General features: G+C 39.6%; 1 protein-coding gene across 1 annotated transcript in view; it reads left to right on the top strand.

The window, feature by feature from the left end:
• Positions 1-17613, top strand: part of LOC150080211 (protein timeless homolog) — a 734420-nt gene that overhangs the window by 125181 nt on the left and 591626 nt on the right. Inside the window, exon 10 of the mRNA XM_090380646.1 lies at positions 16790-16870. Within this exon, the coding sequence (XP_090236772.1) occupies positions 16790-16870 (81 nt within the window). The remainder of the gene's footprint in view (positions 1-16789; positions 16871-17613) is intronic.

Consider the following 17613-nt stretch of genomic DNA (forward strand, 5'->3'; position numbering starts at 1 on the left):
GTTCATTAGATAACCATTTAGGCCTAAACCTTGAACAGTATTTCTTAATAGGTATGAAACTTTTAGTAGTTTCCACGACTAATTTCTTGAATGCTTCCCACTTAGAATTTACTGTTGGTAACATCATCAGTTGATCCCACTGTACAGAATTTAAAAACTCAGTGTTGGCATTCGAGGTGAGGGGACGCGCTTAGTCAGGGCTCCTCAGTTAAGTGGTTTACTTTTGGATAGTGCTTTTAAATATTTGATTTATTTAGATATTGTTGGATTATTTTGTTAAAGGTTTTCCTGTAACAGTTTGATTTTAATAATATTATAGATATAATTTTTTAAAGTTAACTTTCATTGATATTTATTTAATTTTATAATGGTAGTTACGAGAGCTGCCTTAAACACATCACAGGGTATCGTGACTCACACGGAAATAGCCGATGGCGATTTACGGGTGAGTAATGATTTATTCCGTTGTGGAACCTGTGGAATGTTTTCCAAGGTCGACCTGGTGACTAATCCTACCTCACCTGGGGATTCTTTTCTTTGTGATCGATGTAAGGGGTGCACCGATCTTAAATTACAATTTGGTGCACTGATGGAACAATTTGAGTCCCTGAAAAAATGGGTGCTTGCCCTCGAGAATAATGCATCTGGGAGCTCGTCAGGGACTCAAAACTCCAGCAATCTACCAAGTGATGCACTCCCGATTCGAGCTTCAAAACAGAAAAACCAAGTGCAAACTGCTCTGGTTAAAAAGGACATTGTTTTATTAGGAGACTCCATTGTCAGGGAAACGGGGAATATTTTTTGTAATAAGGATAGGTGGAGCAGAACCAGGGTATGTCTGCCGGGAGCAACTATTGATGATGTCACCAACAGATTGTCAGATTTTAAAGGGGGTAAAGAAAATATTATTATTCATGTGGGGACTAATGATATTAAACGTACACGATCTGACGATTTGTTGGAAAAATACAGGACCATTCTGAGGAAATGTCGCGAGCTAGGCCATAATGTCTATGTGTCTGCAATTCTGCCCAGACACGATAGGAAGGATTATATGTCAAGTCTTGAGTTAATCCTTGTGGATTAACTCAAGACTTGAAGAAATTTGCAAGGCTTTAGGGGGAGAAATTTCTGTCAGCATGGCCCACACTTGTAGGCAGAAGGAATTTGTTTTGTAGAGACGGCATACACTTAAAAAAAGGTGGTGCAAAAGTTTTTGCTAGTATTATTGAGGATACCTTAAAGGTTCAAGGAAACGGCTAGTTAGGGGGGATGTGGGTAATACTAACATGCGTTTATCTGATAATATTGGTCAAAGTAACTCTTGCACATACCTTAAGAGTTCCTATCTGTTACCCCAACTGGACATATTATCTAGATGTTCTGGGGGCAGAAACATTTCACGTGAGCGGGTGGCTAATATCAGGGAAGAGAGCCTAAAAAACTTCAAGGGTTGTGTTAGGGTTGTTAAATATACAAGAACAGTAAATCTTAATTGTTTATACAGTAACGTTAGAAGTGCCATCAATAAAATGAGCGAATTCGAACTGCTGGTTAAAACAAGTAACGCGGACGTAATAGGGCTTACAGAGACGTGGTGCCACCTGGAAATTGGGGATGATGAGTTTAAGTATGGCTTGTATAATGTATTTAGGAAGGATAGGGTAGATAGAAGGGGTGGTGGGGTAATTTTTTTTTTTTTTTTTTTTTAATGAAAATCCCAAACACGAAAGGTATCAAAACCTATAGTACTTAGTACCGTGCATGGGTTGAAGGAGAAGTATGGGGGGGAAGGGGGATTCCGGAAACTTTGCTCTAGAGACTAAACATGGGTTTCACCACTTCAAGCCTCCAATAAGCAAAGTGGTGGTATTTCACCGGTTGATGAAAGTCATCTACCACCTTCTTATCAGAAGCAGCCTGAATGCAACGATAGCTTTCCCGTATTCAGACATTTCACATGCTAGTATAGAGTCTGTATGGTGTGAGATAGTTGGAAACAAAGGTATAATGCGAGTAGGAGTAATCTACAGACCAGGTGATTGTGAAGATTATGACAAAAGCCTCTACATGCAAATGGAATGGGCAAGTAAGCGTCAATGCCTTATTATGGGTGATTTCAATTTGCCTCTAATTGATTGGAGTAAATGGGAAGGAAACTCGACATAGGCAACAAAATTTTTAAATCAACTAGCTGACAGTTATTTGTATCAACATGTCAGGGAAAGTACTAGAGAAAAGAATATCCTAGACCTCATCATCACACATGAATCAGATGACATAACAGGGCTGACAGTAGAGGAACCGGTAGCAGGAAGTGATCACAGAGTTCTATGGTGGATGATGACGAGAGAGATAGCAGCAGTAAAAGGCAAAGGAATGGGTTTTAATTTCAGAAAAGAAAATTACGATGCATTAAGGTACTACATAACCTCTATTAACTGGGTAGATATTGCACAGAGAATGAATACAATTGAACTGTGGTATGCTTTTAAAATATTAATCACAGATGCCTTGAATGCATATATACCATTAAAAAAATACTCCACGAGGAGGGTCCAAGTTGGATGAATAGTGAAGTTGCCACATTACTTGAGCAGAAAAAGGTGGCATGGAAAGGTTACAGAGCAATAAAAAGTACTGAAGCCTATAACAGCTACAAGGTGACATGTAATAGAGCCACATAAAAGGTTCGACAGGCAAAGGCAGTTTATGAGAAATCACTAGCAAACAGAGCAAAGAGGGGGGATAAAGAATTCTTCACATATATAAATGCCAAGAAGAGCAGTACAAACCAGATCGGACCGTTACGTAAGGAAAAGGGAATAGTATTAAATACACCAGCTGCCATTGCAGATGAACTCAACAGTTATTTTGCATCGATATTTACAAATGAAAAACCTTTTGTGGCAGTGGGAAATTGTGGGAGCGAAGTTGAAAAATATGTAATTAATGATATTGAAATTTCGCAAGATTATTTAATGAAAAAACTTTCGAGCCTACAGACCAGTAAAGCTCCGGGAGTTGATGGAATATACCCTATAATCTTAAGGGAGGCGGCAAGCGAGTGCATTGAACCATTGAGGCTAATTATGCAAGCATCACTAGACTCTGGGGAGATTCCCTTGGATTGGAAAAGTGCAAATGTATCTCCCATACATAAGGATGGCTCTAAAAGTGAAGTTGGAAATTATCGACCTGTCAGTTTGACTTCAGTAGTAGGGAAAATCATGGAGGCAATGATCAACGGTGGACTTCAGGATCATTTGGATCGAATTGAAATTCTCAAGGATACTCAGCATGGTTTTGTAAAGGGAAAATCATGTTTAACAAATCTGGTTCGCTATTTTGAAAGGGTCACTCACGAGCTGGATTTAGGGAATAATTTTGACATTGTTTATTTAGATTTCAGCAAAGCTTTTGACTCAGTCCCACATGAGCGGTTGCTTTGTAATCTGGAACTGGTTGGAATCACTGGGAAAATCCTTAGATGGATAGAAGGATGGCTTCAGGGCAGGAGGCAGAGGGTTGTGATAAATGGCTATTCCTCAGATTGGGTTGATGTAAGAAGTGGGGTTCCCCAAGGATCAATATTAGGACCACTGTTGTTTTTAATTTTCATAAACGACATTGATGAAGGGATAGAGGGCGTGATGTCTAAATTTGCAGATGATGTTAAAATTGGTAGAGTAGTTAATGATCACTGTCAAGCTAAGCTTCTTCAGAGAGACCTAGATAGACTTCAGGAATGGTCAGAAAAATGGCAGCTATGCTTTAATCCAACAAAGTGTAAGGTATTACACCTGGGAAACAGTAATCCCAAAATAACTTATTCACTTGGTGGAGTTCAACTAAACCCAGTACTGGAGGAAAGGGACTTGGGTGTTACGATACGGTCAGACATGAAATTCTCTGAGCATTGTAAACAGGTTGCAAGGAAGGCCCATGGTGTCCTATCGATGATCTATCGAACTTTTGCAAGTAGAGATAGGGACGTGATAATCCCATTATATAAGGCTTATGTTAGACCACACTTGGAATACTGTGTTCAAGTATGGAGATCGCACCTAAAGAAAGACATCGAGCTTCTTGAAAGGATGCAAAGACGGGTAACTCGCCTGGTGAGATCGGCAAAAGGGCATCCTTATGAAGAAAGACTTTGAATATGTGGGTTGCAGAGTTTGGAAACTAGACACCTTAGAGGAGATTTGATTGAGGTGTTTAAGGCTCTGAGAGGCATCAGTAAAATGAAGGAGGACGAAATTTTCAAGATTATAAATGATGCTAGAACTAGGGGACATAAATTCAAGTTACAGGGGGAAATGTTTAGATTGGACTGCAGGAAGTTTTATTTTAGCCAGCAAGTTATAAATTACTGGAATAAGTTGCCTTCATGGGTGGTAGAGGCCGATAGTTTGGGGAAATTCAAAGGTCATCTGGATAGTACTTTCGGGTAAGGGAAGCGCATAGGATGATAGGTTTAATTTCCTTTTTTTTTATTAATTATTATTATTTATTTATTTATTTATTATTATTTTTTTTTGTTTCTATCATTGTTTTGTTCGGATTTTTTTTTTTTTTTTTTGGCTGGTGCAGCATAAGCCATAGGCTTTTTTGCACCATGCGGCCATTACTAATACTAATACTAACTGTCTGAGACCACTGTACTCACCTTTACGGAAGCAAAAACCCTTTCCTTTACCACTGATGGTAATTAAATCTTTACGTAAATCCCACATCAGTACACTGTGATCACTGCCACCTAGTGGTTCCTTTATCTGCAAATTCTTAATACACGAATGATTACTGCTGATAACCAGATCAAGAGTATTACTTTCTCTGGTTGCCTCTCGAACATGCTGCTGCAGAAAACAATCATCCAATAAATCTACAAAAGTCTGACTAGTGTGTGAGTGACCAACCCACAAGTTCCAGTCAATATCTGGGAAGTTAAAATCCCCCATTATAAGACATTCCAATTTACTAGCCCACTCTATTTCTCTGTACAATTGTTCATTGTACTCATTCGAGTCATTAGGCCTATAACACACCCCTACTCTTATTTTTGCTTTCGTAGTGCTTATGTCATACCAAACTGACTCAACAGTGCACTGTTCATCTATATCAACTGGATGCACTTCTTTTGATTTTATGTTTTTCTTACATAACAGCATAACACCTCCCTTTCTATCCTGTCTATCCTTTCTGTACACATTGTACTCCCCAAATTCCAATTCAGCATTCCTTATATCTGTGTGACACCACGTCTCTGCTATCCCAACAATATCCGCCTTTGATGTCTTGACCGACACTTCAAATTCATCAAATTTATTTACTATACTTCTAGCATTGGTATACATGCAAGCATACATATTCCTATTCCCCCTAACACATCCCATAGACCCACCTATTTCAGGATGCCATCCGTCCCTGAGACCCCCAACACCCCTCGCTCTAGGTCGCTACTTATTCTAATAGAAGTTGTGCAAGAATCGCCTTCACCTCTGCGTACGGCTACTGTTAAACTATTAGTCCTTGTATCCTCCCAAGCTATCAGTTTTCCGACCCACCTAACACTGCCTCGATAGCATCAGCAAATATTCTTGCACCCTCTCTATTTAACTGTATCCCATCTCTGTAGAAGCAGTCTCTCCCGTCAACAAGCAGAGACCAGGCTGAGAAAAATTCTACCACTTGAGCCTTGCACAATCTTTCCAGGGCCGAATTGATCGACAAGGCTCTCATCACATACTCCCTCCTATCGTGTCTGGGTAGAATTGCAGACACTTTCAAATTCAACCCTAATTCTCGGCTTTTGTTCAACAGTGACCTGTACTTGTTAAGTAATTCTGCCGGTCTCCTACTCTTAATATCATTAGTGCCAATGTGTACAACTATATCACCTTTTGTGCCCTTAAAAGATGATATGCACTCTACAATGTCATCAACCTTTGCCCCTGGCAAACATACCCTGGGCCTGTTCCACCTATCCTTTTTTACAAAGCATGTTTCCCGTTTCCCTGACAATAGAGTCACCAACAACTACTAGTTCCTGTGGGACCAGCGCATTCTGCCTTGGGGGTTACCGCTGTGTTGTGTGATGACCAAGTGCAAGCTCTGGCGTTGATGTGGGCAGCTGAGAGCCTGATGGGCCCTCAATTTAGATCTTTCGAGGGCACCCACCCTGTCCTTCAAACTCTCATATAGGCCCATAACAATGCTGAGTTGTCGCCTGATTTCCTTACACTCCTTACATCGCGCACACACAAAGACATCCCCCATGGCAATATCATGTTCCGTTCCAGAGAGTTCGGCAAACGTTTCACAAGTTGCACATTTATTTTTAGGCTGTGATGCGTTGGAGAATCGCCCCCCTCAGTTCTCCCCTGAGTCACAGCACTCCTACTACTTTGTGCCAGTTGCTTTGCTGCTCTAGTTTGGGGCATGCTATTTTAAATTAATAAGATCAATAAATTAAATTAATTAAATGTCAATACTTCGCTATCTAATAGAAACAGTGAAGCGTATTACTGTTTCTATAATTATACGTTAGAGCTACCTAGCTACCTCAATTAAAAAATTTGAATTCCCTACCACTATATACAAAAACAATGACCGCAAGATTCGAACGAAATAACGGTTTTATGTAAATTAAGTAGTAATCCACAAAAACTCTTTATCTAAATTAAAATAAAAATAACCAGCGTAACTATAACTATAAGACTACATATTAAGTACAATATAAAATAACAATTATGTAAATAAAAAAAGCAAATACTTATCGTTTTTTCGGAGGCTGTAACTCACAGCTGTAATTTTTAAAGAGAGTCAGCGCCCTCAGCTGGTGTTGGCAGCTCTTGCTGATCATTGTCCTTGACTTTCTCATGATATCCTCTAGCTTGGTGTTAATCTAATCTATGATCCTGAAGGAGTATATTAGCACTGGGACTGTGTACGTGTTTACGGTTTTAACTGTGTTCCCTCTGTTCAGCTTTGCTTTGCGCAAGCTTCTGTCTCTCTGATGGTATGTTTCTGTCAGGCAGGCCTTGATCTCCCTGTGCCCTAGCTGCTAAGCCAGCATCATCCACAGGTATTTGTAGGATTCTCCCCCATCATTGCTTCGATCTCTTTACCAGTCTGCAACTGGTAGTTTCAGCTAACTAATTTCCCCTAATGTAGTCTGTGGGTCCCACATCTATCTAGACCAAATTCCATCCTGATATCATTGCTGAATTGTTTGGTGATCCAGAGTAGTTGCTTCTTGGTTGCCACGTAGAGCTTGATGTCATCCATGTACATCAGGTGGGAGTGGGTGTTCAGGTTTTTCCTTCCTTCTTTGAGGTTATATTCATATTTGCTGTTGAACATGGTGGATAGTGGGTTGAGTGCTAGACAGAACCACAGTGGGCTCAGGGTATCTCCTTGAAAGATTCCTCTCTTGATGAGGATTATCTGGTTGTGATATTCTTTACCTTGATAGTGGTACTCTATTTCTCCATTGTTGCTTCTAGGAAGTTTCTCACTGTTGGATTGACTCTGTAGTTCTTCAGGGTCTCTATTAGCCAGCTATGCATCTACATTCACACATGAGGAGTTATTCAATGAGAGGGGAAGCTAAGTGATTTTGTAGTAGTAGTAGTAGTGGCACTTGATGCAAGAAAGCAGTGTAGGAGCTTATGCAGCATCAGCCAAAAAAAAAAAAAAAAAAAATCACACCATACCCTCCAATTGCCTGTCCAGTTCCTCCTTAAATTTATTTAACCTATCAACTTCCACAACGACAGATGGAAGTTTGTTCCAGCAATTAACCACCCGCTGGCTAAAGGCAAATTTCCGCACATCTATTCTACATCTATCCTTTCTTAATTTGAACTTATGTCCCCGTAGGTTCGTATTCTGAACAAGTGGGAGGATCCCATCAGAATTCAGCGTGCTCAACCCATTCAAGGCCTTATAGACCTCAATCAGATCACCGCGCAGGTGCCTAGTCTCCAGCCACTGCAATTTGCAGAACTTAAGCCTCTCTTGGTAAGAGGATCCCTTCATTCCCCTCACCAATCGTGTTGCTCTTCTCTGTACACGCTCAAGCAAATCTACATCCTTCCTAAAATGAGGCCTCCAGACCTGTACGCAGTACTCAAGGCTTGGCCTGACCATTGCCTTATACAGAGGGACAATCACCTCCTTTTCCCTGCTAGCAAAATTCCTATATATCATTGACAAAACCCCATGACCTGCCCTAGCAGCCTGTCTACATTGCTCAGAAAACTTCATATCTGACTGCACAATTACTCCCAGGTCTTTTTCATTTTCTACCACCTTAAGTGTAGTACCACACAGTTGGTACGTTTCTCTGGGGTTACTTCTACCCATATGCAGTACTTTGTAGTAACTGAGAGCAAAGTGGATGAGAAATTGTTGAAGTTAAACATAAAAAATGCACCTGGGGTGGACGGGATCTATCCAGTTATATTAAAGGAAGCAGCAAAGGAAGTAAGCAAACCATTAGCCATAATTATGAGCGCTTCCTTGGACTCAGAGGTCCCCATGGACTGAGATGTGCAAATGTATCACCATTTCACAAATTGGGTTCAAATGGTGATACAAGTAACTATAGACCTGTTAATTTAACGTATTCTGGAGAAAATAATGGAATCACTGGTTAAAGAAGCATTGCAGGATCATCTAGACAAGACTACAGTAATAGTTAAGACGCAGCATGGGTTTGTTAAAGGGAGGTCTTGTCTGAACAATTTGTTTGGGTACTATGATGTGGTCACAAAGGAACTGAATACCAAAAATAATTTTGATATCATATACTTGGATTTCAGGAAAGCTTTTGATACTATTGCACATGAAAGACTGCTGTACAGATTGGAGAGGTATGGCATTAAGGGTAAGTTGAGTGGGAGAAGACAGAGAATGGTAATCAATGGACACTGCTCTTCATGGTCAAATGTTATTAGTGCAGTTCCCCATGGTTTGGTGTTGGGCCCATTGTTGTTATATATTTATCAATGATATTGATGAAGGTATATCAGGTTTAATGTCCAAGTTTGCAGATGATAAAAAGGTTGGCAGGGTTGTCAATGACAGTAAAGACAGCATGCTACTCCAACTGGATCTAGATAAGTTGGCAAATGGGCTGAGAAGTGGCAACTGAAGTTTAACATTAACAAATGCAAATACTGCATATGTGTAGCAATAACAAAAGAGAAATGTACCAACTATGTGCTACTACACTCAGGGAAGTGGAAAAGACCTGGAGGTAATTGTGCAGTCAAATATGAAGTTTGCTGAACAGTGCAAATGGGCTGCCATAATTAATAGAGCTTCCTGGGACTCAGGGGAGGTCCCCGTGGACTGCAGGTGTTATTCAGGTCATGGAGTCTTGTCAATGATATATAGGAATTTTTCTAGCAGGGACAAGGAGGTGATTATCCCGTTATACAAGGCAATGGCCAGGCCACACCTAGAATACTGTGTGCAGGTCTGGAGGCCTCATTTTAGGAATGATGTAGAGTTGCTAGAATGAGTACAAAGAAGGGCAGCAAGATTGGTGAGGGGAACAAAGTTCTGCAATGGCAGTGCCTGGAGAGTATGCACCTGCGAGATGATGTGATTGAGGTGTATAAGGTCTTGAATGGGATGAGCAAGCTGAATGCTGATGGGATTCTTCCTCTTGCTATTACAAATTTGAGGGTGAATAGATTCAAATTAAGGAAAGACAGTTGTAGAATAGATCCTTGAGGTTGTCACACATTGTGACAACTGGTCCTTTCGGTTGTCACAGACATTCTCTCAGATATGCCAGACCAGCTGTACTTGCTACCTGGGAGTCTAAAACGCTGATGGAACTGATATTCGGGTGATATTCAAGTCAAGTGGACCCAATTTCGGCAAAGTCCGGATTGTCAGTGACAGCCAAATCCTCTGCTTGCACCTTCACGATGGTGGGACTGTTAGTAATACTGGGCATAACCTTCATGCACCAACACTGTGGGTGACCACCCAGGTGTGAACCAACGTAAGCAGGGGTCAAGATGTGGTGACCACACTACATGGAGGAATGGCATCCCTCTGTGTTACCAGACAATACTAGGTGGTAGATGACTCTAATCAACCGATGCAATACCACCACCCCTTTGATTATTGGAGGCTTGAAGTGTTGGAACCCATTTTAAATCTCCAGAGCTAAGTTCCGGTCAACCCTTCCCTATCTCTTCCATCATGCAGTATGATTGATGACTTTTGAGATTATGATGAACATCGTTGTGAGATCCAATATTCCTTACATTTTGAGGGTACAGCTCTAAAACGGTGTTCACAGGCTGACCACTAGTTAGTACACCGGACCGAACCTATTGGTAACTCTCTAGGAGGCTTCCGGATCAGCTAGTGTGTAATATTGCTACCTCTACTCTGCCAGATAGTGACTGGAGGGAGTCCGAGTATAAGGTCAGTATGTATGCGGGGGGGGGGGGCACTGTCAAGGCCACGATATGTCAGGGATCTGGGTATATTCTTACTATGTGCACGCCCTCTCCAAAAATTTCATTACTTCATACAGCATGTCCCCCTCACTTTTTCTTACTTTTTAATACACCACGAATTGTCAAACTAATAGAGTAAGCTTATCTACGAAAAGATCTAAACCTCCCAAACACTTCCTAGTTCATTTCCAAAATATACGTGGTTTCAATTGTAATCTCAACACTGTGCATTTCCACTTGCCATCTGCCAAGCCCCACACTTTTTCTGACAGAATCTCAGTTATCGGTTGATTCAACTACTGCTCATCACATTTACCCAAATTATTCGCTGTATGATTCCTTTCGTCTCAAAGGTGGTACTTGTGCATATGTCCGTTCCGATATTCCCTGTGAGAGATTTGGTAATTTGGAACCTCCTCTCTTCGATCTTCTCTTGCTTAAAATCTATCTACCTCATTGGATCAAATTCATCTGTTGTCTCTACCATTCTCCCAACTCCACTAATCACTTGGAGCTCTTTGACTTCCTCTCTTTGTAACTTGACTTTCTCCAGTCCAACTTTCCTAACAGCGAGGTAATTTTCCTTGGTGATTTTAATATTCACAACTCCAGCTGGCTTCCGTTTTCTAGTAACACTGATAGAGCTGGTCGAGATGCTGAGGCTTTTGCAATTACTAATAACCTTGCACAGATCGTTCATTTACCTACAAGGACAATTCTAACCATACAGCCAACAAGCTTGATCTTTTTCTCACAAACAACCCTTCTAAGTACACAGTCGAAGTGAGTGGTCCTTTAGGCACCTCAGATCACAACTTGCTGATTGTCTCTTCTCCAATGGAGCCTTTATCTCATGGCTATTCCCAACCTTGTTGTGTTGTTTGACATTACAAGAATGCAAAATGGGATGACCCGCGAGATTTCTTTTCTTCTTTTCCTTGGTTGGATTACTGCTTCAAAACTTCTGATGTCAGCGTTTGCTCAGATCGTGTCAGTGAAATTATTCTTGTAGGAATGGAATCCTTTATATAATTGGCAGTGTAATTAGCTCGTCATAAACAAGCCAAGTACATTGCGTATCGTAATGGGCTTGTTTCCAATTCTCCAGTTTCATTTTGTGCCTACACCAAAGCTTGCAACAATTGTAAAGCAGTTATTAATCAGTCCAAACTAGATTTTGAACAGGCTAAGAGTAGAAAACTTGCTTCTTGCCCCAATGGTAGCCAAGCATTCTAGTCTCTTGCCAAAGCTATTGGCCGCAACTTTTGTCCATCTTTGCTCTCACCTCTGTCTCCCACTCATTTTTCTTTTAACTCATGTATTAATGATCTTGGTAAAACACCTCCCACCATTCCCAACGCACTCTATTCATTTCCTCCTGTGGTCTTCCGTCAAAAGGATATCAGAAGGATTTTGACAAATCTTGAGGGTATATCTCCACTTCAAGCAGAAGGAAAAACACCTATAGGTGTTTTTCCTTCTGCTTGGAAATTTGCTCATATCCAGCCAGTTCCTAAAAAGGGTGACAAATCCCTCACATCCAATTATCATCCCATTTCAATTACTTCTACTCTTTCTAAAGTAATGGAGAAATCAATTAACCGCCAACTCTCAAATTACCTAGAAACCTTCCGTCTGATCAAAGATCACCAGTATAGATTCTGTCAGTTTTGATCCATTGGTGATATTCTGGCTTATGTTACCCATTTATGGAAAAATTCAATGGAAAAGTTCAGTGAAACACAAACATTTGCTCCTGACATCTCAAAGGCTTTTGATTGTGTTTGGCCTAAAGGTCTTCTAAACAACCTTCCATCTTATGGTTTGCCAACTATTTTTTGTAATTGGTTATCCAGTTTTCTCTTTGATTGCTCACTGAGGGTGATGGTAGATGGCTCTCTGTCTTCTAACTTCTCCACTAATGCTGGTGTCCCCCAAGGTTCAGTTCTTTCCCCCAATCTTTTCTTCTTGTATATTAATGACCTTCTTCCATTGACTAGAAATCCTATCCATAGTTTTTTCGATGATAGCACATTGCAGTCCACTTTCCATTTTGAGAAACCTTGCCCTGCCCAATCAGCTTGAACTTCTAGAATCTCTGTTACCAATTCCTTAAATGCCGATCTACAGGTAATTCTCCAGTGGGGCAAAGACAACTTAGTTGATTTCAATCCTTCTAAAACTCAGTCTTGTCTTATATCTCGCAAAAAGGATTCTTCTGCTCCTATGCTTACCTTTGATGACACTCCGATTTCTAGGCAAGTTGATATATATCTTTTGGGGATTACCCTCACTTCTAATCTCTCTTGGCACAAGCACATTACAAATATTGCTTCCTCCGCATCTAAAAAACTTTGTTTTCTCTTTCGCTCTCGGCGTTACTTTTCTTCCAAACAGCTGCTCACTCTGTATAAATTCCAATTCTGCCGTACCATGGAATATTGTTTCCACATCTGGGGTGGTGCCCCCAAAACCTCTCTCAGGCTTCTAGTTTCCATTCAGAAGATGGCAGTTAAGTTAATTAATGACTCCTCTCTAACAGAGTCACTCCACTCACTCTCTCATAGATGTACTGTTTCTGCTGCATGCCTCTTCTACAGGTACTTCCATGAGCACTGTTCTTCTGAATTGGCTTTTATTATTTCCGCTCTCTCTTTCAAAATAGTCCGAACACATGCCGCCACCAGCCAACATCTGTTTACTGTCCATCTTCAAACTCGCAGAACCAACTTTTCATCTTCCTCGTTTATTCATTCAACTGCTATTTTCTGGAACAACCTTCCTTCATACATATTTTCTGAAAATTACAGTCTACAGAAGTTCAAGTCTAATGTCAACAAATATCTTTTTTTCGTTTTCTCAACCTCCTACTGAAGAACAGCACCAAGTACTATAGGTTCTAATACCTGTCGTGTTTGTGGTTTTCATAAAAAAAAAAAAATGTCCGGCATTTTGCCGTTAGCCAGCGGATAGTTGATTGGTGGGACAGACTTTCATCTTTTGTTGCGGATGTTGATAGCCTAAATAAATTGAAGGCTGAGCTGGAGAGACATTTTGAATGAATGGATAGGTGAAATGGGTGGGGGTTTCTTTTCTTTTTTTTTTTTTTTTGGCTGATAAGCTTGTTTTCTTACATTGTTTGTTTGTTGTTGTTTGTTATTTGGTTTTTAGGAGCATTAGCAACTAAGGCCATATTGCTCCGGGAATATGCAGTGGTCATTCTCTGACCTTTCCGCATCCTCCGTATTTGGTGGTGACGGGCTCGAACCCCGGTCTAATCAAGAAGAGTGTGCTACGCACTGCTGCTCCTTCCCACCTGGCTACGGAGGCGCCTTTCTTACATTGTATGCCTCTACTAATGCTAATGAGACATAGAGTCCAAGGCATTGCAGTAATCTATGTAGGCTGTGTACAGGCTGCTGTACTTATAGGCTTACTCTATAACTGCAGCATTAATGGTTACTTGCTGCTTACATCCTTTCTGTTCGGCCACAATGTTCTGGCTCTCCAAGTGGTTCAATACCTTCTTCGTTATGCAGTTGATTAGGATCTTGCACATCATTGAGAGACAGGTGATCAGCTTGTATTTCGCAAGGTTTCTTGTATCTTGGTCTTTAGCTTTCAGATATGTCATTCCTTGCATAAGAAACTCTTGGATTGTCTTTGGGTGCCTTATCATTCAGGTGAACTGCTCTGCTTTGTGCTTGTTTGTGTGTGCAAGTTAGCCACTTGTACTGGTAGTTGTGGACATTATCTATTCCTCGGATTTGGCAATTGTGGGACATTCTGATCGACTGTTGTACCTCTTCCTCCCGAATCTCCAATTCTCTCATCTCTTGTATCCTTGGTTTTCTTCCGTTTTAGTTCTATCCAGGGGGCTCGGCTGTTATGTCTTACTTCATTGCTCCATATGTTGCACCAGAATTCCTGGATCGTCTTCTGCTCTAATGGCTCATTTCTGTCTCCTCTCTTGTCTGATACTCCTGTAGAAGGCTCTTTGGTTTTCATCGATGGTTCGGTTGTTTATTTTCCTCTAGGAGCTCTCTCTATATCTGTATAGTCTCATGCTGAGTGCAAGGAGGTTCTGCTTCAGTGTGTCTAAGTACAATCAATCCTCGTATAGCACGATAGTTGTGTTCTTAGAAACCCTCATGCAATGCAAAATCGTGCAATATAAACAACAGGCCCTATGGTAAAAATAGGGTTAGGTGCCGACCACCCAAAATTGAACACACATTTGTAACTAAAACATTACCAAACACAATAAATAATCGTAATAAAATACTTAAGTATTTTATTACGATTATTAAGACTATTACGTAATAAAATATTAAGACTATTACGTAATAAAATATTGCTAATGCTTTTACTTCTATCGTAAGCAAACTTGTTTTTTGTTTGATTTTCTATCCAAACAGATGACAGCCGTTCCATCTCTTCCAATTCTTTGTGTCTTAATCTAATGGATGTTAATTACACTGAGTTGTTCCTGCTATGAAAGTTGTTTTTATTTTCTCTCCATTCTTTGTAATTCTCAGTGTTGCTTCATTTAGGCCTGTAGCACATGCAATATCACATGTTCTTTCATTTCGCTCAAAGCGTTTCACAATTTCATATTTTTTCTCTATCGACAGAGGCGGACTGGCCATAAGCCTTACCGGGAAAACCCCGGTGGGCCAGTGGTCGGTGTGATTTTGGCCATAAACCATAGTATGAGGCCACTATAAATTTTCCCGGGTAAGAATTTTTGACCCAGTCCGCCTCTGTTTATCGATATTGCTTTTCTTTTTCTCTCTGAATCTGCAGTGTCTTCACCAGGACACTTCCTTTTCACACCTTTTAAGTATTTTACTAATTTTTAGGGAATAAAGCACAATTACAAAACGAGGAGGCACGCTTGATACACATAAACAAAGCTGCGCATGTGTAGCAACTGAACAAACAACACCGTAAAGGGAGAGACACACTAACACCTCACTAGTTCACATTTTTAGGGGTTACTACCATAAAACAATAAAAACAATTTCCAGTTGCGTTTCTGCTAGTGGAATCTGGTATAAACTGGTTGTAAACTCGACCTAATTGCATTTGTGATTATGCCGATAGCTGGAATTGTGTTGGTTTTTACGTTATTATGGTGAAATGTGTTTCCCCTTCACTGATATAAAAAACAAATACATTTTCAAAATCTTCTCTTCATTCCTATCGTGTTGCGTTCGGTTGGGGTGATTCTTGCATTAGGTTCTTGTAAACACAAAGGCAAATTGTGCATAAGCAAATTCGGTTTGTGTTATATAAGATATCATTACCCTATTTATAAATCTGTATGATCGAATTTGTGTACTGTAAACACGTGTTATACGAGGACTGACTGTATTCTTCTGTTCTCTGATTTTTTATCTGATGTTTGCTGTGGATATTGTTTTTCTTTAGGATGCTCTTCACTTTTCCAATCAATTTCTTTCTCCTATTACCCCGTTGTTACTGGATCAATTGGCCTGTCTTGACTCTTAATTTTTCTATCTTCTGTTGAAGTCTTCTTTCCAAAGCTGACAGTTCCTCATTTCTCTTCCATTAATCCTAGTTGCTGCTATGGCAGCACTAATATATGACTATGTGGATTGCCTCTAGTGTTGCACTGTTGTTGTCAACATAATGTGTTATTATTTGCCAATTGAGGTGGTCGTTGACTTTCCACAGGATTCTATTGGGTCTCTGCTTTGGTATCACATGGATCTTTGTGAGGTCTATTTCCCTCAAATTCTAATTGCTGCTTCTTCCACTCGCCTATATTCTGGATATAAATCATTATGTCATCTCTTTCCACTTTAATGCTTTGTGTTGTATTTCTTCTTGCTCTACCTCCTCTAGTTTCAGTTCCACGTTGTTCGTATTCTTTGTAATTGATTGCTCATGTCCTGCTTGATTTTTTACAAGATTGCAAGAGCTGTCAGGTTGTTCATGATGATGTTTCTTCTCTGGTCCACTATTCGCTGTTCAGTGACCTGAATATCCAGGAATTTTTCGAACCACTTGGTATGTAGTCTGCATATACCTAGTACTTTATCATTATTATTTCACATTGTTGTTATTATTATTATTATTTAAATTTTTGTTATTTTCCCCCCCTTTTTTTTTTTTTTTTTTTGAAGAAAATAATTTCAAAAAATGTTGATTTTACACAGTTATTCAGACAATAAAGTACAGTTTTTTAAAGATTTTGCTTTGAGAATGAGTATGTTTGAATGCAGATTAGGATGTACAGAAATTATTCTAATTTAAAGAATCTTTTGCAGAATTGATGCCCTACTGAAAATTCAAGATTTATTACGTAATAAGAAACTAGCTGAAGCTGTGGAATTATTTCGTGCATCCAGGTGAGTAAATTAGCTTCTATTCTTAATGCTATTATTATTATTTATTTTGTTAGATAATTTAGATATTCTAAATAAATGCTGTATTTACACATAATCATTATGCTTGATTGATCTTTTAGTGTCTCACATCATGGTACATTAATTAATTATGCTGTTGTAATAACTTTGTTCATGATCACCTAAGAGAAAGTTAATTTATTACATCTGATTTGGATATGGTAACTTGACAACTGAGCTGTTGAGCTAGTAATGCAAATTTGTACTCAATCTCAAAATAGTTATGCTATGCTAAACATATTAGATACATTATTTGATTATCAGTTATAATTTTGTTAGTAAGATTTATAGTTATGTTGGAAATAAGTAATGCAAAGTTAAATATTTTACCACTGCCATTTGAACATTTTATTTGATGAATAAATATAATTTCACAAGGATTATTGAAATAATTATCTAAGGGTGCCTCTGTAGCCAGGAGGGCGGGAGCAGCAGTGCTTAACATATGCTTCTTGATTAGACTGGGGTTGGTGCCCGTGACCACCAAATACGGAGGATACTGAAGGTCAGGGAATGACCACCACATATCTCCAGCCTGGATAAAGGGTGAGGGTTGGCATCAAGAAGGGCATCTGGCCGTAAAAATATCATACCAAAACAGTAAAAACGCTGACCTCATATATATAATGGGATAAAGGCAAGGACAAAAAAAAAAAAAAAAAAAAAATTGAAATAATTGTCTAAGA

Source organism: Mastigoproctus giganteus, chromosome 9 (assembly GCF_048544385.1).
Source record: "Mastigoproctus giganteus isolate SK-2022 chromosome 9, ASM4854438v1, whole genome shotgun sequence".
Taxonomy (NCBI): domain Eukaryota; kingdom Metazoa; phylum Arthropoda; class Arachnida; order Uropygi; family Thelyphonidae; genus Mastigoproctus; species Mastigoproctus giganteus.